General features: G+C 29.6%; 2 protein-coding genes across 2 annotated transcripts; both read left to right on the forward strand.

Annotated features, from left to right (window-relative positions):
- Positions 1-264: 264 nt before the first annotated feature.
- Positions 265-5,737, forward strand: LOC109802542 (purple acid phosphatase 2-like). The gene is made up of 8 exons (XM_029272099.2): positions 265-1,784; positions 1,885-2,085; positions 2,195-2,306; positions 2,802-3,031; positions 3,270-3,408; positions 3,793-4,013; positions 4,228-4,349; positions 4,604-5,737. Exons 1-8 carry the CDS (start codon positions 1,587-1,589, stop codon positions 4,785-4,787), a joined length of 1,407 nt encoding a protein of 468 aa, XP_029127932.2. The 5' UTR covers positions 265-1,586; the 3' UTR covers positions 4,788-5,737.
- Positions 5,738-5,893: 156 nt separating this feature from the next.
- On the forward strand, positions 5,894-8,930 carry LOC109802104 (purple acid phosphatase 2). The gene is made up of 8 exons (XM_020363318.3): positions 5,894-6,219; positions 6,297-6,497; positions 6,600-6,711; positions 6,989-7,218; positions 7,361-7,499; positions 7,904-8,124; positions 8,326-8,447; positions 8,521-8,930. The coding sequence occupies exons 1-8, from the start codon at positions 6,037-6,039 to the stop codon at positions 8,720-8,722; spliced, it is 1,410 nt and encodes a 469-aa protein (XP_020218907.1). The 5' UTR covers positions 5,894-6,036; the 3' UTR covers positions 8,723-8,930.
- Positions 8,931-14,456: the final 5,526 nt, after the last annotated feature.

A 14,456-nucleotide genomic window follows, 5' to 3' on the forward strand; every position in this document is an offset into this window, starting at 1 on the left:
AATTATTATTATTGGTGTAAACAAGACACTCTATACCTTTGTGATTATTTAAAAGTTTAGAATGACATATTAATCTATTTAAAAATTTATTTTACATTAACAACATTTAATAAACCAATAACTTTAATTTTAAATAAGTCAACAATTATATTTAAAAATAAATGTGTGAGTTTTCTTTTAATTTGTATGATAAAAAAATAATTTAATCTATTATTATTATTATTATTATTATTATTATTAAATGTTGGAATTTAAAATAAAAATAAAAAATTAAATAAAAAATAACTCATACATACCATATACTTTCACGTACATATTGTAATGAAAGAAAGAAGAAAGATAATTTTATAATTTTTTTAAATATTCTTTATATTTCATTTAAAGTATTTTAAATAGTCAATTATAAATATGAAGAGAAAAATTAGATGTAATTACTAGAATTTTTATTTTCAATTTTTTTTATTCATATAAATAAAAAATGTAAAATATTTAAGTATAATAAAAATATTAATAATTTAATTCTTCATATTATAATTTTATTTGTTTAATTATATTGTTAAAAATATAATATATTATTTTTTATTACAATTATATAGATAAATAAATCTATGATCAACTATAGTTTTTTTTTTCAGCGTTTTCGTTGACAAGCAATGAAAGGAGAGTTTATACTTTATACCGTACATGACCGCAGTTTTTTTTAGTGATATATATGACTCCATAGTTAACAATACTTTTAGTTAATTTCATTCTTAGAGTAGATATTAAACTCATCTTTAATTAAAGAATACTAATGTTATAAAAGTTGCAGTAACCACTTTTGGTACATCACTTCAATTGTGTGCGTTATTGTTAGCTAGTATCATTTAATTATTATTAATACTGTAATTTATATATATAATAATTATACTCAAATTAAAATTTATAACTCCTTATATATATATATATAATTTCAATTTTTGTCACTATTTGAGTGTAAAAAAAAACCTTTGTAACTATTTAATTTTTATAATAAAAATTTTAATTACAACAATAAATTTAAATAATCAAAGACTCTGTAAATACTATCAATTTTTATATAACTTTAAGCGAATGAAATAAGATATTTTATTAGCATGTAATTAATTAATATGAGAATAAAGTAATAAAGATATGTTTAACTAAAAAAAAATAATACGACACCCTCTTTAATATATTTTTATTATTAATTAATATTTACTTTTAAAATTCTTTTTATTTAATGAATTTAATTCATAATTTTAAAGTTTATAACTTTAGCCAATAATAATAATAATACATGTAAAGATAAACAAAATCTTTAGTTGTTTTTTTAGGTTTATTTTCATCATGAATAATTTTTTATTTGTTTTTTACAGTATCTTCTTGCTTTCCGACAAATAAATGTTTTATATTTCAAGAAATTAAGTATATTTATTCTTGTAGTGTTTGATACGTTTTAACAGTCATTAAGGTTTGACCTCATGTTTGCCGGTATTTTGCTTGTTCCAGTGGGGTCCTCTGTTCTGTAATCTTGAGTCTCTTGAGCTAACAAGTGCATATGATCATGACTATGTAACAGAGAAGAGATGAGATCGAATTTGCATATAGGTGTTGTGATTCTTTTTCTACTTATTGCATGGGTTTCACTTGTTATCACTGGAGAGATGTTTTTCTTCGCGATTAGAAAGACTGCTACTTTTGTCAGAAACGATTATTTATCGGTAGATATGCCTAAAGATAACAATGTTTTCCGTGTGCCTCCTGGTTACAATGCTCCCCAACAGGTAACGCAACTCATTGTTTCATCCCAGATTAATTACAAACGTAAGTGTAAGTGTCTGTCTCTGTTATGCTGATTTCTATTGAGGATGTGGATTTGGAAAGGTGCATATAACACAAGGAGATCACGTGGGGAAGGGTGTCATCATTTCTTGGATCACCCCAGATGAACCCGGCTCAAGCACTGTTCTTTACTGGGCGGAAAATGGTGAATTCCAAAGGCAAGCACATGGCTTTGTCCTTTCCTACAAATACTTCAATTACACCTCTGGTTACATTCATCACTGCACCATTCACAATTTGGAGGTAGGTAAGTGCGTAACGCACTTGTCATTGCTCTCACTTTCTTTAATTTAACACCCACTTGATTTTTTAACACTTACCTTACCTGTTCTCATTGCAAATATATACACAGTTTGACACCAAATATTACTATGAGGTTGGAATAGGGAATAACACTCGACAATTCTGGTTCGAAACTCCTCCCCCTGTTGGCCCCGATGTCCCCTATACATTTGGTGTCATTGGTGATTACCATTTCCTCATCTGGTATTTGTATTATATATGCATGTCTAAAATTGGTCTTGAAATGTCGCCTGCTTTTAAAGGCTAGAATAGGAAATTTTTTATAAAAAAAATCACCTTTTCTCTAACACAAATCTTTGAAAATAAAATATAAAATTAAAAGGTTAAATTATTTACTTATTCTTTATAGTGTTTCCATTTTTAGTCTCTATATAAAAAGTTAACAACTGTAAGTTTTAGATTCTGAAATAGTGTACTCTTTTCTGACAGTTTATCGCCACATAAATTTTTTGTGGTTGTTTTAGATTGCCAGAAGTTTTCTCTGCTAGTGTTAATAATGAGGGAAAAAAACTTAACTTTTATCTATGTATATTAGTGACTAAAACTTACACAACAAGAAAAAAAATCGGATTTCAAAGTAAAAATAAATAGGCCCTTAATAGTTAATTCTTTAGTCAAATTGGAGTTGCATTCTGAACCATACCATTATGGAGCAGGGGATCTAGGCCAAACATACAATTCCGACACGACGCTTACCCATTATGAAAAAAATCCGGCGGAAGGGAAGACAGTATTGTATGTGGGGGATCTCTCTTATGCAGATGATTATCCATTTCATGACAACACTAAGTGGGATACATGGGGAAGATTCACCGAGAGAATTGCTGCTTATCAGCCTTGGATTTGGACTGCAGGAAACCATGAAATTGATTTTGCTCCACAACTTGTATGTGTTAAATACTACCTTAGTACTCCACAAAGTTGTGTTAAAGTTGGACTTTCTGTTACTTGTTACAATTATGCCTGTTATTTGAATTGCTTTGTTTTCTTGGAAGGGTTGTTTTTTTAAGATATTATGCACACTCTCTTTAGTTTTGTGTTTGGTTTTTTTTTTTTTTTTTTTTCATTTGGTGTTTATGCAAAGAACTTTTGTAGTTTGAGTTAAAACTAGTGTTTTACTGCAGGGGGAAAACAGACCATTCAAGCCTTATACTTCTCGCTATCATGTACCATACGAAGTATCAAATAGTACATCTCCATTGTGGTACTCTATCAAAAGAGCTTCAGCATACATCATTGTTATGTCTTCTTACTCAGCTTTTGGTAATATTTTTTGTTTTCAAAACTTGCTCGTACCTTTTAAATATCTAATATTCTAATGTGCCATATTTCTCAGATAAATGCAGTTTTGAATAACGGCTTTTACTAAATTTTTGATCAATTTGAATGATGCATCTCTTCTCCAGAGAGCTTGAAAAGTGGGAAGTTGTTTATACACCTTTATAAAGGAATTTTGAAGTGACAGATTTTTGTTTCTTAAATGACTACAAATAATAATTACTAGCAATACACGTGATTAGCGATTTTGGTTTGTGCTGTGTACTAAAATATGCCAATTATGCACAATTGACTATCAAAGAAACTGTCATGCATGCATACATATTTATGTTGATTTGTGAAGATACAGATTTTTATTTTGTTTTCAAGGTAAATACACTCCTCAGTACAGATGGCTTCAAAAGGAACTGCCCAAGGTGAATAGGACAGAGACACCATGGCTGATAGTCCTCATGCATAGCCCAATATATAATAGTTACGTGAATCACTATATGGAAGGGGAGACCGTCCGAGTAATGTACGAGAAATGGTTGGTTGAGTATAAAGTCGATGTTGTCTTTGCTGGTCATGTCCATGCTTATGAACGATTTGTGAGTTCTCAATTTCCCATTTCATTACATTGACCAAGTACATCTATGCATTGCATCTACAGAATCTCTGTGCACTAAAAGTGGTTTCTTTTATTCTTTATATTACACCATGATTTCCGCTCTAATTTAGGTTTGAGATATTAGCTACTGAAAATTCTAAATGAAGTTGAATGGTACAATGGTTTTCATATAACCCCAAGCTTTTTTGTTGCAGGAACGTGTATCGAATCTTGCATACAACACTTTAAATGGGCAGTACAGACCCATCAATGATCAATCTGCCCCAGTTTACATAACGATTGGAGATGGAGGAAATGTAGAAGGACTGGCTACTGCGTACGTTTATTAGCTAGCGATAAATTCATTTAGAGTTTGTTGTGGTACAAATTTAGAAGCGTTTTTAATCGAAAAATACTCTTTATTTTTATTAAAAAAAACTCTAAAAAACATTTCTAGTTTGTACATAAACAAGCTCTTATACAACTTTACTATTTTTGTAATTGATGTTATTAATTTTGCTTAAACTTTCATCATTTTTAAAATAAACTGCATCAGTTGACATTTCAGTATATTTTCCCTCAATGCTGCAGTATGACAGAGCCCCAGCCAAGCTATTCAGCATACCGTGAAGCCAGTTTTGGGCATGGAATTCTTGATATAAAGAATAGAACTCATGCTCATTTTAGTTGGAATCGTAATCAAGATGGATATGCAGTAGTGGCTGATTCTATTTGGTTGCATAATAGACACTGGAGACAACCAGAACAGAAATAATTGGAGGGTGAAGATGAGTAGTTATCAGCTGTTGGCAGATAGGTAGGCAATTGGCACATGTATGAGCAGTAGTATGAATAACATCGTAATCACATTTTACAGTTAGAAGAATCAATTCATTCGTTTCTTTAATTCTTCTTCAAGCTATGTTCTCTTTTGTTCAGATATCTTCTTTTGCTTAGACGGTATCAATAGTATTGTTGCTCAAACATGACATGAAATTGACTTTCTTGTGGTTCTAAATACAAATACGATGCAAGATCCATCTCTTAATCCAAATAGTTCTTAGTTTACTATTTCATCTATCCGAAAATCCTATAGCAATCACTGTTCAACCTCCTCTCACGGTGGATAACTAGCGTGTGTGGGCGAAACAAATGAGAAGAATTTAGCTTTGAAGAACAAGCATAGATTTGTTAATGGTTCCATTAGGGTTCCTACCATGAATGGTCCAAGTTTTGAAACATGGGAAAAGTTTCATTCCTTGTCACCTTTGATGGGCAGAAATATGATGACTAATTATCCAAGTGAAGACACGTGACTCAGCAATACTATATAAAATATATTTGGATACAACTTTAAAAAAGTTTTAAAAAAATTTTCAATTAAAAAAAAAGTATTTTTTTAACAGCTATAAAAACCCTTCTAAATTTATCAAAAAAAAGCTCATAATCATATTATTTTTGAAAACTAAAAATATTATGTTATACATGAACCAAAATTGCCTGAATAGTAAAATCTTTTTCTATAGTAATATAATTGTCTAATAAATTTGAATCAAAATACATTTGTATAATAAACAGATCATTCATGTCTTAAAGTGAAAAGCTACACATTGAAGAGTGAGAAAAATTCTTCCTTGAAGAATTTGTCGAGAAGAAATGAGAGAAATGTGATGCATTACTTAAATAATATTTTTACTAGGTATGTGTAAAGTGGAGTTTGAAAATTCACACGAGTTGAAGCGAATGCAGTAAGATATTTTGTTACCATGTCAGTAACCTGAAGGTGTTGATGCATATTTGACGGACGGTTGGTTTGCACGTTGCACTAAGGTGTTGTTAGCTAAGCCTAATTAATTAGCTTCTCCCAGTTGGGTCCTCTGTTCTAGTGTTCTGTATTCTTCCAGCGCGCATGTTTTTATAATTGGCACAACACAAGCATATTCGAACCACCCGGGTGAATATTCCTTCACTCTCTTCTGCATAGGAACTGTATCTGCCATTGGGACACGAATCAACAGAGAAGGATGGGATTGAATTGCCATAGAAGCAGCGTTGTTAGTGTTCTTCTGCTTGTTGCTTGGGCAGAGATACGTGTGTGTATGAGTGGAAAGACTAGTACTTTTGTGAGAAATGATTATTTGTCGTTGGATATGCCAATAGATAGTGATGTGTTCCGTGTGCCTCCTGGTTACAACGCTCCCCAACAGGTAACGCAACGATTAATTATAACATAAGTGTCTGTCTTTCTTATGCTGATTCCTGTTGAGGATTTGGATTTGAAAAGGTGCATATAACACAAGGGGATCACGTGGGGAAGGGTGTCATCATCTCTTGGATCACCCAAGATGAACCCGGTTCAAGCACCGTCCTTTACTGGCCGGAAAATAGTGAATTCAAATGGCAAGCTCATGGCTTTTTCCTTTCCTACAAATACTTCAATTACACCTCTGGTTACATTCATCACTGTACTATTCACAATTTGGAGGTAGGTAGGTAGGTGTGTCATTGCTCGCACTTTCTTTAATTTAACACCCATTTGATTTTTTAACACTTACCTTACCTGTTCTCATTGTAAATATATACACAGTTTGACACCAAATATTACTATGAGGTTGGAATAGGGAATACCACTCGACAATTCTGGTTCAAAACTCCTCCCCCTGTTGGCCCCGATGTTGCCTATACATTTGGTCTCATTGGTGATTAACTCTTCCTCCTCTACTATATCCGGCTATGCTTAATTAACTTAATTTTCTGCCTGTCAAATTTGTTAATTTGATTATATGTGTATGACTAATTGACCTGTTTTTAAAGATTTCTATAGGAAATTCTAAATATTGTTTTCACTTTTTCTTACTCAAATCTTTGAAAATAAGATAACGAGGAACAAAATATGATTTCCAAGTAAAAGTAAATTGGCCCTTAAAACTGTTGTGAAATTGGAGTTGCATTCTAAATAATACCATTATGAAGCAGGGGATCTAGGCCAAACATACAATTCCAACACAACGCTTACCCATTACGAACATAGTCCGGCGAAAGGGCAAACAGTATTGTATGTGGGAGATCTCTCTTATGCGGATGATTATCCATTTCATGATAACATAAGGTGGGATACATGGGGAAGATTCACTGAGAGAATTGCAGCTTATCAGCCTTGGATTTGGACTGCAGGAAATCATGAAATTGATTTTGCTCCACAACTTGTATGTGTTAAATACAACCTCACTACTCTACTAAGTTGTGTCTATTGTTTAAGTTGGACTTTCCGTTAGTTTGTGGTTGATTTTTTATTTTCTTTTTATTGGCCTTAGTAGTTTGATTTAAAAGTATAGAATGTTGCTGCAGGGTGAAACCAAGCCATTCAAGCCTTATACTTCTCGTTATCATGTACCGTACAAAGCATCAGATAGCACATCTCCATTGTGGTACTCTATCAAGAGAGCTTCAGCATACATCATTGTTATGTCTTCTTACTCAGCTTTAGGTAATATTTTTTTGCTTTCAAAACTTTCTGGTAGCTTTTAAATATCTAATGAAGTAATATTAAATTGAGGGATTTTTTTTCTTTCTTAAATGACTGCAAATAATAATTAATAGCAAAAATTCATAATTTGGTATTTAGAATTTAAGAATATATCTAAGACTGGATAAACAAATCCAAGGAGGCAATTAAGTATTTAACCCATGGTCTACTATCTAGTCCTTACCTCATCTAACCCAATTTACCAACCAAGTACTGTCAATACACTTGAATTAGCTGTTTTGGTTTGTGCTATGCACGAAAATATTGCCAATTATGCATCACAGGAACTCTCATGCATGCATATGATACACAGTATTACTATTTATGTTGATTGTGAAGATACAAATTTTCATTTTCTTTACAAGGTAAATACACTCCTCAGTACAAATGGCTTGAAAAGGAACTACCAAAGGTGAACAGGACAGAGACACCGTGGTTGATAGTCCTCATGCATAGTCCAATATATAATAGTTATGTGAATCACTATATGGAAGGGGAGACCGTTCGAGTAATGTACGAGAAATGGTTTGTGGAATATAAAGTCGATGTTGTCTTTGCTGGTCATGTTCATGCTTATGAAAGATCTGTGAGTTCTCAATTTCTCATAAATGTCTTTGCATTATCTATTGTTACATCCCAAGGACGTGTGTTTGCAATTTGCATCTACAGGATCTCTGTGCATTAATACGCTGACTGCTTAGACAATTATGGATCAAAGTTGCTTCTGTGTTTTAGAATTTTGAGGAAAGGAACGAAACCTCGATAACCCCATGCGTCTTTGTTGCAGGAACGTGTATCAAATGTTGCATATAATATTGTAAATGGGCTATGCAACCCCATCAATGACCAATCTGCCCCAGTTTACATAACAATTGGTGATGGAGGAAATTTAGAAGGACTGGCCACTGCGTACGTATATTACCTAACAATAAATTGATCTATATGACTTCATTATTATTATTAATTTTGTTCAATGCTGCAGTATGACAGAACCCCAGCCAAGCTATTCAGCATACCGTGAAGCCAGTTTTGGTCATGGGATTCTTGATATAAAGAATAGAACTCATGCCCACTTTAGTTGGAATCGTAATCAAGATGGATATGCAGTGGTGGCTGATTCTATTTGGTTGCATAACAGATACTGGAGCTACCCAGAACAAACATCTCTTGCTTCATTTCGGTAGAATGATTGAGTACAACTTGTGTGGAAGTGGGATCAATATTCAGGATGTGTAAATTACCTATAGTCTCTCTATGGTTCCAAATGTTTCACATTGTCGTGTGAATAGTTGCGACCATGTTATAGTAATTGCTTCCAATGTTATATTTCATAATACAGTATTGTGAAGCGTGTATTCCATCCAGATTATATAAAAGTTAATGATTTGCTCAGTACTACAAATATTAGGATATCATCGCATTAGTTGTCTAATGATTTTTGTCATGAAATTAGTTTTTGTTGGGATATAAGCAAAGTCCTACACCATTTAAATCAGATAATGAACATGAGTTTATATATACACAATTGTTTCTATTAAAAAATATGTTTGAAAACCTAAAATTATCATAATATTGATATTTTTATTCTTTTTAATTTGATGGGAAGCATATACTCGCATTCTAATCCATCGTTGCTTTATTGAATATTTGCCATTGAATTAATTTTTTTTAAAATTACCAAACAATTATCAAACTCATTTTTTATTGCTCTAGTCTTTTACAAAAATAAATATAATGACCTTTAATCTTTAATCTTTAAAATTAATATGTTAATAATAATAATGAAGTAATGAAATTGGAAGTTATTAATTCTTTATAATATGTTAGTTGTCAACAAATAAAATTATGTTAATTTCTTAATTGATAAATGTCAAACTATAATATTTCAAATTTAGATTAATATTAAGTTTGTTATATGTAGCTTGTAATTTATAATTCTTGTCTTTCAGCTTTTATATTTATCCATAAGTTGTTATTAAATAATTTGTAACTCGGTTATATATACCCAAGTCTCTTCTCTTCAATGAAGTTTCAAAAATAAAACAATAAGTTTATTCCATATATTTTTATTTTGGCATCAAAGCTTAATGTTGACGATAGTGAAGATAAGTCATGAGAAGATACAATCTGTCACATAATCATTAACCTATCAACTTGGAGCTTCAAATAATCTTGGAATTTCATTGGTAGTTGTGGCACTCATAAGAGACAATTATCGCAATTAGGCTCATTCCATAAAAACATTACATGCAGAATTTCATGTACTGATTCTTGAATACCTACTATGGTAGAATATTCATGTGGTATTTTCTCTGATTTTAAACATGTGATACAAGTTCCCTCTATTTCTCCGTTTCTCTTTTCATCTTCGGATTCTTATCTAACGATCCAGGACGTAACCCAGGACGTGAAGAATAAAAAAAAATGGAGTAGATTTCATTAATGAATCAATCAAGAAGTCATATCTTTCATCTCTAAAGTTCATTGATTGGGAGAAAGTTGATTCAATGATCATTGCCTGAATCATAAACTCGATTGAACCTGCATTGCATAGTAGCATATCTCATGCAACAATAGCAAGAGATATATGGCTTGATCTAGAAGAATATTTTGCCCAAACCAATACATCAAGAATACACCAATTATGGCACATGTTATGTTTGATGCAACAAGAGCCCAACATGATGGTGACTGATTATTATACCAAATTCAAAAGTTTATTAGATGTGCTTAGCAAGCTACAACAACTACTTGAATGCACTTGCGAAGCGTCTAAAGAATTGGCCAAAAGAGAAAAAGATAACCATGCCCATCTTTTCCTTAGTGAATTGGATAATGATCATTATGTCAAGGAACCATTTTGAATGTAGACTCCATGCCAACACTTAGACAAGTTTTTAATCATGTTGCGTGAAGAGTTACACATGATGGCTGAAAGAGGTAAGGAAGTAAGATCAGATATGGGAACAACGTTTCGTGCTAGATCTTTCAACAAGTCAAAGAGACATGGCAAAAGAAGACCCAAGTGTGAACATTGCAGAAAGTTGGTACACTAATTCAATACTTTGATTGAAAACCGATGTTGGGAGTATCGACTGAGAATGTTAATGCAATATGTTTCAGCTATGAAAGTCCCACATTGGCTAGAATATAAAATAGAGAAGCCTTTATAAAGTCCGTGACTGAGCCACAGTATGCCGAGTTGAGTTGCGCCAGCTTGTAACCCATGTGGGGGCATCAGAGTGATGGAACGGCTACTGGGCTTTGCTAGGTTGGGCTGTTGCAGCAACTTGCTGGCCTGCCCGCTCCAAGTTGGGAGTTGGGCCACGGAGCTTGTGCGAAGGCATTGGCCTCTTGGTCCCTAGACTTGAGGGCACAGCGTGAGGCTGGCTTGACAGAGCAGCGATAACCTCAGGCTTCCAACAGTGGAGGGATAACAGGCTGCTGCCCCAACAGCCCACAAATAGCCTGGTCAGCCCAGTTCCTTGAACCATCATTTTTTATTTTTGAAGTGCCAGATTACACAAATAATACTAATATATAATTATATTAGGGTTAAATATGTTTGTGTTTTAAATTTAGGGATAAATTTATTTTTACCTTTCAAATTTAAAATTATTTTTAGTCTTTATAATTTTAAAATATCTTATTTTAGTCTCACATATCAGTAATAAGATATTTAAAAATGACAGACTGAAACAGTCATATAGCATTAACTAGATTTAATATAATTTTTTATTAACAGAAACGCTATATGTAAATTTAATACGATAGTATTTGATAAATTTTTTAATAAAATTTGAGTATAAAAATTAAAATAAAATTTTTAAAATTATAAAAATTAAAAAAGATGATTTTTAAAATTATAAGACTAAAAAATAATTTTAAAATTTAAGGGATTAGAAACTTACTTAAACCATTATATTAACTTAGTATATCTGCCTGGCGATGCCCTGACTTTTTTTCTCCATTTTTTTAAAAAGAATGAAAATAAATAAATATATTCTATATTTTTTTTTGGAAACATTGTTTTTTGCGTACAAATATTTTTAGTAGTTGAGTTTCTTTAATTTTTTTTCATCACAAATCTAGTTTGCTATTAACTTGTTAAACCGCAACACATATTTCATTCACCTCAATTGTTTAACTTATTCATTTGCTAGTCAGAAAAATTACATTATCCTCTATTTGAATGAATTGAGATATTTACTTAGTAATTATAAAAATTAACATAAACAAACACTACTTAGTAGTGTTTTGTTTTTGTTTTTTACAACCTACTACTTGGTAAAGTTAAGGTAATTTTTTTAGAGAAAACAAACTTTAAAGATGGATTATCTAAAGAGAAAAAATAGTAAAGAATATAAAATTTTATTATTGTTGAACTTTAAACTTTGATGAGTTCATATTACTATCTACCTTCAAATGAAAATAAAAATGAAAAAATTATTAATACATATAATTTTAAAATGAACAAAATAATGAAAATATTATTTATATAAGTCGCTTTATTGTTAGCTTATCTATTAATAATATAAAATGAAGAAATTCTATGATAATTCCTTTTCCTCCAAAACTTTTATATATAAATGTTATCATTACATAAATAAAATAAACTAATATAGAAATTAATTGATTTAGTAAAAAAAAGTATAATATCAATGTAATAACTACTACATTTTCTCTATATAAAAGTTTTCTGCGATGAATATGCGTTAAATATTTATTCCCTCCAATATATGTAAGCAAATATATCAAAATAAAAGGAATAAAATGTATATTTAGTATTTATTTAAAATAAACTTTTGGATAAAGATATTTTCATAATTAATAATCATTATTAGATTTTCATAATAGTATAGAATAAATTGTTACTGAAAATAAATATAAAAAACAAATATATCAAAATAAAAAGAATTTTATGGATAAAAATATTTTAATAATTAAAACAAAGAAACATATCAAAACAAATATATTTTTCTTCAATGCACGAAAATAATATTTTTTTAATAAATTAATATTTTATCAAAACTCCCTCTAAATACATCAAAATAAAAAGGAAGAAAATGGATATTATTTATATTAATAAACATTTATATAAAGCATTAAAATTATTAATAAAATTAATAAAAATATAGTTTATATAAATATTTTTGTAATATTAAAAAAAATTGAACCCAAAACATGTTTTACTGAGATTTTATTGTCCGTTTCTATTAATCTTTTCAACTCCCATAAATTGTGATTTAATTGTATTAAAATACAAAATGTGGGGAGGCTTAAAGAGATTTCATTGCTAATTAAACTAGTCATTCCATTTTTTAATGTTATTGTAGTTGTAAACATTGATGTATGATAAATGAACAATAAGATATGAATCAAATGACCTTATTAACAACTCCTAAAAGATTTATTATTTAAAAGAAAAAGTTTATTACATTTTCTCTAGTCATTTTCTTTTATTTTCTTCGAATGACTTGGAAGGTGAGTAAGAGCTTAAATCAATTTTTTCTTTCTTTTTTTATTCTCCAATTCTTTTATGTTTGTGAATATATGACATTAGTTTTATGTATTTTTTTCTAATAAGTTTTCATGCTATGAAATCCAATTCATAGACAAGAGAATTTTTTTTTTAGCAAGTAAACATTTCTTGAGAAAGGTTGAATGCTTTGAATTTGAGATAAGTTATGTTTGAAATGATTTAAATAGTTGTAGATAGAACCTTTTTTGAAATTGACTCATAATTCTATATATCCATAGAAGAATAAAAAAATTAGGCTATAACTATAATGAACATAAATATTTTTCATATATTGGTTATTTACACATTTTCTTCATATTCTTTTGAATTGATTACGATGAAAACATAAATAGCGATACACATCAACCATCACTAGAAATATGTTAGCTACATCCATCTCAATTCTCAAAGCCCATTTGTCATTTCACTTTTTCATTTTTTTTCTATTTATCTTTTAATAATATATTTTATTTTTTAATTTTATTGTGATTTAAGTTATGTCGCTAGAAGCGTATTAATTATTATGTTTCATTGTGATCTTGATATTTTCATAAAAATAGGACAATTGTGATAAAATTACATAAAGTAGAAATAAAACAAAATAAGTATTGAATTAATTGTATTAATTTTTTTAAAAATACACAACTGTTGTTTAATAAAAAGTAATGAGATTAATTTATATTGATGAAATAAAATTAACTTTTAAATTATAATATTATTTTTTGGTAAAGATTAAGAAATTATATTATTACTTTAACCATAATTTTTTATACATATATAATATAAATACTTTAACTTATATGATAACTATTTAATTTATATGATAACCGTAGTGGCAAAAAAGAATTATATTATACAGATTATTAACTTAATATGTGCATAACAAGAGTACCTATATCTAATTTCCTTTTATGTTAGATACTATTTTCCTTTAAATTGAAACATGCTTACCAACTATGGTATATAACCATGTGTGATGTTGAGAGTTAGTCAATCACTTCATTAATTGAGAAAGGTTGGTTTATGTATATTTTAACTCAAGTTTTGAAAAATAATTATTTTTTTAACAAAAATTATTTTCAAAAAAATTGAACAAGTGTTTGCTTTTTTTAAAAAACAAAACTAAGTTAAATGCATGTATATTTATTTTGTTGACTGTGATGACACATCTTTTATTGGAAGTAATGTTTTTCGAGTTAGATTGGACCACTATCAACGACAAAAAAAAATAGCATTTACACAATTGCAAATTTAAGAATTAAATTTTGTACGATTACACATTTCAATAAATATTATATTATATTATAAGTTTAAATATAATTTTTGTCTTTGTAATTTATCACTTTTTTATTTTTAGTCTCTATAAACAATTTTGTTGTTTCATTTCTAACTTTTCA

The sequence above is a fragment of the Cajanus cajan genome, chromosome 4, assembly GCF_000230855.2.
Source record: "Cajanus cajan strain Asha chromosome 4, NIPB_CcT2T_4, whole genome shotgun sequence".
In the NCBI taxonomy this organism is placed as follows: domain Eukaryota; kingdom Viridiplantae; phylum Streptophyta; class Magnoliopsida; order Fabales; family Fabaceae; genus Cajanus; species Cajanus cajan.